The 10,735-nt window shown below is 35.5% G+C and overlaps 2 protein-coding genes across 2 annotated transcripts; both read left to right on the plus strand.

Moving 5' to 3' along the window:
* The first annotated feature begins 1,283 nt into the window (after nt 1-1,283).
* Nucleotides 1,284-3,080, plus strand: LOC120183508. Its single transcript, XM_039188187.1, has 3 exons — nt 1,284-1,524; nt 2,106-2,211; nt 2,558-3,080. The coding sequence occupies exons 1-3, from the start codon at nt 1,402-1,404 to the stop codon at nt 2,824-2,826; spliced, it is 498 nt and encodes a 165-aa protein (XP_039044118.1). The 5' UTR covers nt 1,284-1,401; the 3' UTR covers nt 2,827-3,080.
* A 101-nt stretch (nt 3,081-3,181) lies between these two features.
* On the plus strand, nt 3,182-4,991 carry LOC120183507. Its single transcript, XM_039188186.1, has 4 exons — nt 3,182-3,488; nt 3,565-3,689; nt 3,905-4,844; nt 4,931-4,991. The coding sequence occupies exons 1-3, from the start codon at nt 3,407-3,409 to the stop codon at nt 4,274-4,276; spliced, it is 579 nt and encodes a 192-aa protein (XP_039044117.1). The 5' UTR covers nt 3,182-3,406; the 3' UTR covers nt 4,277-4,844; nt 4,931-4,991.
* The last annotated feature ends 5,744 nt before the right edge of the window (nt 4,992-10,735 follow it).

The raw sequence follows: 10,735 nt of genomic DNA on the forward strand, positions 1-10,735 counted from the left end.
ATATAGAACAATTGATATCATATAAAAATTACTATTAAAATTAAACATATATAAATCAAATTGTGAGCAATAAAATTATTTGCATATACTGACATTTATATATTAACTGTCAATTCAAAACCCGTAATAAAAATTTTACTTAAACAGTTTGACAATCAACAATACTGTGTAAAAATCAATTATGTACTACTTTATTTCAATTCATATTATTGTCTACTGTATCATCATGAGGATATATGGTACATGAGTCAGTAAACGAGTGAGCGTGTTTTTTTTTTGCAATTTTATTATCAGTAATAATTTGTACTTCCATCGCTAGTAACAGTAATGTACAAGTACTGTAAAACACAAAATCACTGTACCAGTAATCCGATATGGATTTCACAATGTCACATATGAACCCACTGTGCACATAAAATGCCAGTATTAATCAGTGAACAACAATCAAGAATTACTCTACCTCATGACATGCCATTTGTACTACTAACTCTCAGTCTCATACAACGACGTAATTCAAAATCATATATTGTTCTCCATATAAAACATTCATATCGAATATAAATAAAAATATCAGAAAACCAATTTTGGGCAGTTCATACTCAAAATATTCACATGCTATCAAATAAATAATAAAAAATGTGTATTTTTAAAATACAATTTAAAAGCATTTTTTTCAGATCGATTGAGATTGAATCATCACATGCCATCCTCATATCGTTTTATATAAAAAGTTAGTTACACTCGCCTGTTGCCTCACTAGTTTTAATACTACGATCATGTCAACTAGATATTAGTGATTATATTTGAAAAAATCAATGTAAAATAATTAGAAAAACTAAAATTTATTTAGATATTAATGATTATTTGCATAGTTTATCATTTTTAATTTTTTATATTTAATATGTCATGTAAGCAATCCATTAAAGATCTAATGATAAATAATTTTTAGTGATTATATCTTAATTAAATAAACTTAAAAATAATTAAATATTATATTTTGTTGAATTCAACGAGAAAAAATATATAAAATTTAAACGAAAGGAATTAATTTTATAATTAATTCTTTATTTAATTATATTGAAAGCGAATCTAAATCCAAAACCAGAAAATCATGCCCGGTTTTATATATGACTCGGTTCTTAGCTGAGCTGTCGATATCGAGAACATTGACGAACGGAAGTCCCCAAGTACGTAAATCGATAACAAGATGAAGGGTATTCCCGTCTTTAAAAAAGATCCGCCCGCCTCTCGATTCTTTTCCAGCATCACAATTTTCCTCTACAACCCGATTCACCGTGACGTTCAAGAGACGGTTTCTTTTTTCTCTTTTACCTCACGATTGAGTCTAAAGGAGAAAGTCAAGGAGGGGGAAAAGGATAAAGAAAAAATATTATTAAATTCATGGATGATGATGAGCTTAAAACCAAAGCAATGGCTTCAAATTCAACGAATGTAAACCCTAACAAAGACATCGAAGACTCTAAAACTAAAGAAGAAGGCGAGCTCTCTGATTCATACGACGACGTAATCGTACTCCTCTCTCTCTCTCTTTAATTCTAATTTTCATATATATATTTTCTTCGTTTGTTTAACTGTTTTTTGGCTGCTGCGGAAATATAAGGAAGTGTTCATTTCTATGAAAAATCATTTGTCCAATTTTACAGATTTATTGTGTGTGTATATATATGGATTTTTGAACTTTTGATTATTGTAACGGGCTGTGTATGGTTGCTGAGAAATCGAGGAAAAGGGAAAGAAAATATTTCATCACTTTCGATCTTAAATAAGATAAATGAAGGTCGGATTCTTTTTTTCGTAGTTTAAGTTTTTTTTTTTTAGACTTAAAGGCATACTATTCTTGTATATTTTAGTTTGCTTAGTTACATTTAGTTTAGAAACTTCTTGTTTCTTTGTAAAATATTGGATCCGAAGCAGAGGTTTTAGTGATAACTTTGTTTCTTTTGAAATATACTAAGCTGTAGCTTGGTTAATATATATATATATAAGTTTTTGCTATTGTCTGTTGTTTTGGGTTCATTTTTTTCTCTCTTTGTATCAAAAGTATGTACCAGACTTTTGTTGTATTAAATGCTTTTTCTTTCCAGGAAAACCTGGATTGCTCCACTGAACAGCCTAGTGGTACTATTGCCCCACCTTCGAGGCCTAATGCAGCGCCTTCACCAGTGAAACCCATACCACCAAATCTGTCTGGTAAGTCCTAGAGGCTAATGCTGAGATTCTCAAGTAGCTTCGATGTTTCCAACATATTCAGAGCTTATTTTGTTGCAGTTGAAGCCCATTGAAATGTCTGTATGTATATTAGTATTAAACTCGAGCTCAAATTGCACTCCAAGGAATGCAGTATTTCAATGCTATTTGATGGTTTATAAGTCTTTTTATCTAAGTTTTTTTGCTTTTATTTTACCTCTGCTGCCTTCACTACATCTGGAAAATGCCTTTTACCTACAATATAGAAAGTTTTTCTAATATTGTGAAAACAGTTAATTGTTTTCTGAATTTTAATAATATATTTTAATGTTTCCGCTGATATATATAGGGAATGCTATTGCTGGTAATAATATTGCCAGTGCTACTGACGTTCTCTCAAAACAACCAATTCCACCAATGAGTCAGAAAAATGTTGAGAAGAATCAGTTGCCAGTTAAATCCATTAATCGTAGTTGGTATGCACCTTCTGGAGGCATCAATAATCTTGTAATACGCTTTTCAGATGATGACAGTGGAAGTGACTTGGAAGAATCTAGTCGACAAAAACCTGTTGAAATAAATCCAACTCAACTTGGGATGGTTCGCAGAGACCCCTAACTTCATCTGTACCAAATATGAACAAGTTAGGACAGACTTCTAGGAATATTACCAGAGTAATTCCCAAGAAACCTTTAAGCCGTACATTTATCTCATCAATGACCAAGACCAATGGTAGGGCCAATCCCAAGGTTTCTGTTTCTTCGGTTGATCAAGGATCACAAGTTAGATATTTTAATCCCCACAACAAAATTGTGGCTTGCCAAGATCTTTTGCCTGAGCAAGGTGCAGTTTCCAACAATAGTAAACTACAGGACTTGAGACATCAGATTGCACTTAGGAAAGCGAATTGAAGCTTAAGGCTCAACATAAGGAAACAACAACTATGAACCTAGAAGATAGTGGAGGAAGGAAGTGGATTGCAGCTTCAGTATGCTGGTTCAATAGATCCAAAAGAACCACAGAAGAAACGCTTGAAAGCCGGAGATTCTAATTTTACCCAGTCATATTCAGGTGCCCAACCAGAGGTAAGTCATGTAAAATCTAATTCAGTGCCAAAAGACCAAAAAATGGAGACAAACAGTCTTCAGAGCAAGGATAAGGTGAGCAAAGCAAGAAAGTAGCTCCAGTAAGCAAAGCCATGTCAAACATTAAATGGAAAAAGAAAGATGACAAGCTGGTTGATATTTCATCAGAAGACACATCTAAAGTGGTGAAGGATGGTAAAATAAATTGTTCATCTGTTTTAATTTATACAATCCTGTGGATGCTCTGACTGATGGTTCTTTCATCCCGCAGGTGTCGACTTGCATAAGAATTTGCAACAATCCAAAAGGTCCAGTAAGGAGGTTGATCCAAGTGTTTTAGCAAATAAGACTGCACCTTTAACAAACATAAGTGCCAATGCTATGCCAAATAACTTGGTAAGTTGACGTTTTAAGGTGCAGTGGTGCACTTCACTGAAAATGTTTCTTAAAAATAATACTGGAATTGTGTGGTTATAACATATCATAGCTGCTTTCCACCCTTAAATGTCATAGTCGAAATATTCAATGCATTTTTCCCGTCCTATGTGTCATCTGACGGGTCTTGCTTCATATTATGACTATGCTGAAACTTTACTAACATTGAATTTCAGAAATCTCAGGATACCGCAAGGCTGTGGAAAAGTTTGAGTAATGTAAATATCTCTGGTCATTCTAATGTAGATGTGGATATACATTCTTTAGTTGAAATTGAGGAAAATCTGGACAAGGAGCTAGAGGAAGCACAGAACCACAGACGCTTGTGTGAAATTGAAGAAAGAAATGCACTTAAAGCTTACCGGAAAGCTCAGAGAGCTTTGATTGAAGCTAATGCTAGATGTACAGTTCTTTATCGTGAAAGGGAACTTTGTTCGGCCCGCTACAGATCTTTAATTGGGACAATTCCTGTTTATTATGGTCTTCCAGGCAACATGAGCACACCAGAACAGGATTGGATATCTCAGATGATGTACCTGAAAATATGAACCTTGTACCGATCTAATAGACTACCGCCTGCCTATGACGGTCTTCATCAACCAGGGAACGATGCAAATGTCCAATGTAAATATAGCTCCTCAAAATATGTCTCTACGGCATAACAATGGACAAAATTTGGGTTCTGAACCATGCAGTGAGCAGGATGCAGTACATCAGAGCCATTTCCTCATAATATTAGCAACAATGCTGCTAATGGATTAAGATCTCCGTGCAGCCCTATTATTTCAGCAGATGAAGGGACTTCTCTAATGGACCTTGATTCTTTTCAACCCAGTCCTGACTATCAGCAAAAACAACAGAACTCTGAAGTAATTGAAAAGAATGCAAATAATGAGTCTAGTAATCAGGATTCTTTGCTTCTTGAAGCATCATTGAGGCCTGAACTATTTGCAAGGCTGGGGGTGAGAACTTCATCAAAGAACATTGATTCATGTTACAATGAGCCTTCTATCGAACGAGGGGCTGAAAATGATGTTGAAAGTGAAAAGACCCAGATGAGCAATGGCAGTATTACGCTCTCAGAGGCAGAGAAAAAGCATCAATTTGATGTTTCAGGTAGCTTATATCTTTGTGAACAATGTTTTAGCAGCATTATTTGGTTTGCTGAAAAATTATATAACAATAGACATTTCCTGATATAGGCCATGAAAAACCAAATGAAGTTACACCAGAAGCTCTGGTGGAGAATGAGGGCCAGCACCAGGAAAAAAATAATATTCTAAAGTTTCATTCTTCAGAAAATGTAGCGGACAATGGATTTTCTGCTGGATGCCACTTTCCAGTGACATCTACAATATTTTCACCTTCTTCCATTTTGAGGAGTGCAATTGGCCATTTGAAGGCCTTGTCTCTTGTCTCCAGACAAAGAGAGGACCATGTCTATAGTGAAGAGGGTGCTTATGTCATCATTGATGAAATTGAACAGTCTGGTCAGATTACAAACACTTTAGAGGAGTCCATTCGTGATTTATCTGGGAAACAAATGGGCTCATATGTGTGCAATATTGCAGTTGACCCATCTTGGCCACTCTGCATGTATGAGCTCCGAGGAAAATGCAACAATGATGAATGCCCCTTTCAACATGTCAAGGAGTTGTCCAAGAGAATACATATTTGAATAGAAATGATGATTCTGACAGTGCTGGTATGAATAACATTTTTTTTTTACAAATTTGGAAACCTGTGCTTTGTTGCTAACCTTGTTGAAATAACCCTTTTGCAGATTCTCAGCTTGTTCTGGCATCATATCAAGAGCAAATTAATGGTCCAACAAAACTTGCCAAATATTATGATGTTTTCATTTCACAATTATATTGTCAGCTTAGATATTCTGAAAGCTGATCCACACGAATGTGTTGTGCCTTGGGGAAATGCACATTGCTGGTGGAAGTATTTCAGTATTTGCTTATCTCTATCAAGCATTTTTCGGAAGGATTTACCTACAGATGAACGATTACCTACAGATGATGAATCTTTTCCATGGTGACGATGGTCGTATCGAAGTGTATGGAAGCTGGAATAGGCAATCCTCATATTTCCAAAGTAGAAATGGAATAGCGGTTTGTAACGCATTCTATTTTATTTTTCTACTCTTTTTTTTTTAATCCTTTTCTTTTGTTTATCTTAGCTTTACAAATTTCCTGCCTGATATTTATGTACAGACCGGGCAACATCACTCAGTCTCTGTTTCCCCTAAATTGTTTTGTGTACTTTCAAGTATGTGTGTTTAAGCCCCTTTGACTGTGAGCATAGGGTTGAACTTCCATTTATTCTTTAATAATCTCTGGTTAATTGCGAGATTGAAAGAAATTGGGAAGTCTTGGTTATTTTTCCAAGAATACATTCTATAACTGATTTCCTGTTTTCTTTATACAATTTCCTACGGTTAAACCCTTTGGTCTTCTTTTGGGAAAACCTGGTGCTCTCTCCAAGATTGTCAAAAGCAATGCCTTCTGTTATTTTTCAACTTTCAATCAGTGTTTGCTTGCTTGCTTCCGCTCATTTACATTTATTTTTATTTTTATGTATCATAAATGACAATTTAGCATAGTGTTGTTTACATCCATATTCTAATTAAGACAGTCCTTCATGGTGTGTACTCAGAAAAACTCAACCAATCTTTTGATACGATGGTCCAGTCCTTGGAGATGGCTTTGCTTATCCTCAACCAGGAGGTTAATAAATTGGAGGGTATGAAAAAGGTAACCTTAGCAACCTGCAAGATAACATGTGGCTCATATTCTTATACCAAGTTCTGTCGGTCATCAACTCCACTTTTTTAATTTGCAGGCTCTTTCTTTGCTTTCACGGTCCCTCGAGGCTGATCCAGCATCAGAAACTCTCTGGATGGTTTACCTGCTTATTTGCTATAGCCGTAGGCTGTTTGTTGGAATGGACGACATGTTCTCTTTTGCGGTATGTAAATTTATATGCTTGACATGTTCTCCTTTGCAGTATGTAAATTTATATGCATGGTTATAATTATTATTTCGACCCTCTGCATGTTGGTGACATTCAGATATTGGAGGTATGGTATTGGTTAACTGTAACTACATCTGATATGTAGAGGTTTGTCTATTGGTTTTGTTGATTCACTCTTCTAATGGTAGTTCATACAGACACTAACAGTGTCATAACTATCGGAACATCTTGGCTGTCCATAGTTCTCTTCATTTGGAAACTAATTATATTGACCATTGTCTTATGCATGCTTTTGAGATCTTTATTTCTGTTTTAACCTGGTTGGGGTCACTGGTTTCCATTAGTGGTTTTATCTCTTTGCTACTGTGGGAACTGGATAGAAGCAGTAGAGCTAAAGAAATTACTAGTCCAATGACGCATGAATGGACATGTTACAGTAATGATAATTTTGGGATTGGGTAAAGTTGGTTTTTATTTTTGTATCGGTGGGTGGGTTGTGGAATAGAAAATCTGAAAATATCTGTGAAGACTGTTATTATTGCTTCATATGTGTGTGCATGTTTGTTCACGTGTCATTCTTTTAGGTTTGCCTAAGATATTGCCCAAGTATTTTTGTGTGTTTGCAAATCTATCTATTATGTTATTTTCAATACTTATTCTTTTTTAATTTTAATGTTCGTTTTGCATTGGCATTAAATTAGTGTCCTACTTCTACATAGGTAGCACTTCAAATCTTGGGTATTCCTCTTTTTTTTTGTATATATCTTACGCAGAAACTAAGCATGTATGAATATGAATATCTATAAAAATGTGTATGTATAGACATGCATCCTTGTTCCTCCCTTTGGAGAATTCAGATAAAATTCAAACCTTTTGTTTGGGCATACGTCTTTCTTGGTCTTCAGGTCAGAAGCAATGGAGGATCATATGTACTTTGGCTTATGTACATCAACAGTCGAAAAATTGGATGATCGATTGGTTGCCTATGAGGTTGCACTTTCAGCACTTGTCGTGGTGCTTCTTCTGGAAAGAATGTAATGCATATGAGTGCATGCATCTTAGACCTGTTTTGCAGATGATGGATTGTGTTGCATATCTGGGAGTTTTGAGAAAGCCATCCAGACAGTATAGACTCTTCCCTGCTACAACAAATTCTGATGGGCCTCACTGTTCGATGTTTTCTGATATCCTCAAATGCTTAACCATTTCTGACAAATGTGTATTATGGGTTTCTTGTATTTACTTGGTTATTTACAGGAAGCTGCCAGATGCTGTGGTGCAGCGGTTGGAGCTTGAGAAAGAACTCCTTCCAGTCGAATGGCCCTCTGTTCATTTAGGCAATGATGAAATGAAGGGCTTTACAGTTGTTAGAAATTGTAGTAAGTTGTGTTGACTCGTACATCAATATCGGATCCTTTAAGAGTGAAATTGATTTCAAATCAGCACAAGATTTTGCACTCAATCACATTAAGTGTTTTTGCACTCGGTAGTGCTGACTGCAGTCAAAGTATGTTCGAAAATACAGAAAAGTGTATCCATCTTGCCTAGAACTTGTTCTGATATCTGCACGAGTGCCAAACTATGATTCCGAGAATATGGGTTTTATCGGGTTTGAAGAAGCCCTTCATAACTGGCCAAAAGAATCCCCTGGAATTCACTGTATCTGGAATCAGTATGCTGAATATGCCCAACAGAATGGAAAACCTGATGTTGCAAAAATGTCATGACACGCTGGTATAACTCGGTTTGGAAAGTTCAGTACCCTGAAAGTGAAAATTTGGACGCCATAGGTGGTGGGAACTCTCTTGTCTCTCATGAAACGGATTCAACATCAAAGTCCCACTTTGCGTTACCTAACGCTGGTCAGACGGATATGATGTTTGGATATCTTAATCTCTTTCTTTACAACTTTTTGCGCAATGATAACGTTGAGGCTCGCTCAGCTATTGACAAGGCATTGAGGGCCGCCATTACTCCCATGAGTTTCAATCATTGTGTAAAGGAGCATGCCTTGTTTTTGCTCAATGATGAGTCACAAAGAGTGAGGTTCCTATGAGTTGGCAGATCAATACTTTGAATATGTATTTGGAAATTGCTCGGTCTTTCCGAGTCTGCGAGCCTCTATCTAGGCATTTTATCACTGTGATTGAGAAGCCAAGAGTGCAGCAACTTGTTCGAAACATTCTGAGTCCAGTCTCGTCTGATTCTTCTCTTGTGAACTTGGTCCTTGAAGTCTGGTACGGCCCATCACTTTTGCCCCAAAATCTAACTCAGCCGAAGGGTCTAGTCGATTTTGTGGAAGCCATCTTGGCATTAGCACCGTCCAACTATGAGTTAATGTTTTCTGTGTGTAAGATGTTAAGCCGAGGTGACCACATTAGGGACGTTTCTTCCAGTCTTTTGTTTTGGGCTAGCTCAACCTTGGTCGATGCATTCTTTCATGGAATCCCAATTCCACCTGCGCATGTATGGGTAAACGGTGCAGATATAATGGACAGTATTCCTGGCATAGAGGCCGTACTTGCAAGGTTTTAGAAAGGCTTTAACAGCATATCCGTTCTCCCTCAAGTTGTGGCAGTGTTATTACAATCTAATCAGTAAGATTGGAGATCGGAACATTGTCGTGGAAGCAGCAAGAGCACGAGGAATTGAGCTCGAGTGAAGTCTCTTTTCAATAAATCGAGTGTAAAATGTTAGGTTGGTATATTCCGCAGAAAAGCATCTGCATTTTTTACTCGATGATTCGGATTTTGAGGAAATTGGTACATATTGAGCCAGTTCATATGTAATAGGAGAGATTGGTGAGAGTAGGAAGCACGGAAAAACATACAAATTATAGCAACTGAATTGAAATAATCATCTGTTGATGGATACTGAAACTGAATAGGTGAAGATTTCTTAGATATAAATTCTATTTTTGTGCTCATTTGCCTTAGTTCCTGTGTTGTGTAATTGCCCATATTTTGTACTCATTTTGGTTGTCAAGGGTTATTCTTCTGTTCGTTTTGTTTTGTACCACATTCCTGTTTGGTTGTCTGCGAAATATAATCTCAGTGTAATTACCAGCATCCAACCTGGTACTCACAGAGATCCATTGTTGGAGTGCAGCTGGATTTGAGCCTAATTAATTCTGCAAATATGCAACTAATCAACTACTTTTATAGAAAAGCTGATATCAAATAAATTTAGGGATTTAATAAAATAGGGTCATCTTATAACTTTTAATCTTAGGGAACTCAATAAGTAACACATACAATGGATTTATTCTAAAATTCAATGTAAACCTGGAGTTATATGATTTGAATTTATTTGTTTTAAAATGTCTGATCGGTATTAAAAACATTATAATGTCATGATTAATTTTATTAAAATTGAAATATTAACATTTTGATTAAAACTTAAACTTGTTATTACTCATTTCACTCTTATCATTAAATTTATAAAATTTCAATTGTTTAATTTTAAAATTGAATTTTTTAATCAATTTATTTGTTTTATTAATTTTTGAGTGGCGTAAATTGTAATTTATATCTACCGTATTTTAATGTTCTGAATCAAAATTCGATTGAATTCTAAGGCTAGCACCATACATAGCCACCATCTCCAAAACTTATAGTATGTTTCTTCGCCCTATTTGACTACAAAACCTTTATGCTTTCATGGGTTGAACAAATGGTTTTGAGAATTGACTCTCACAATAAAGTCGTCTTTGACAGAAACTTAAAGATTTTGATTTTATGTTTTGTTTTAGTTTACTTTTTCATTGTATATAAACAACTGCATAAATTACTTATATTTTGACCAAATCAGACATGAAAATGTTGGGTTAAAACTGTTTTTTTTCATACATGAAGAGAACACAAAACACACTTAAAACACACGAGGATTAACCTAACAATTCTGTAAAAAGAAAATTAGAAACTGTTGTATCTATTTCGAATCTCTTTTACAAGATTGATCTCCGACATCAAGATTTCTAGAGGATTCTTCCTCCATCGAGAATAAATACTTAAGACCTATGAACT

Source organism: Hibiscus syriacus, unplaced genomic scaffold (assembly GCF_006381635.1).
Source record: "Hibiscus syriacus cultivar Baekdansim isolate YM2019G1 unplaced genomic scaffold, ASM638163v2 tig00112776_pilon, whole genome shotgun sequence".
Taxonomy (NCBI): domain Eukaryota; kingdom Viridiplantae; phylum Streptophyta; class Magnoliopsida; order Malvales; family Malvaceae; genus Hibiscus; species Hibiscus syriacus.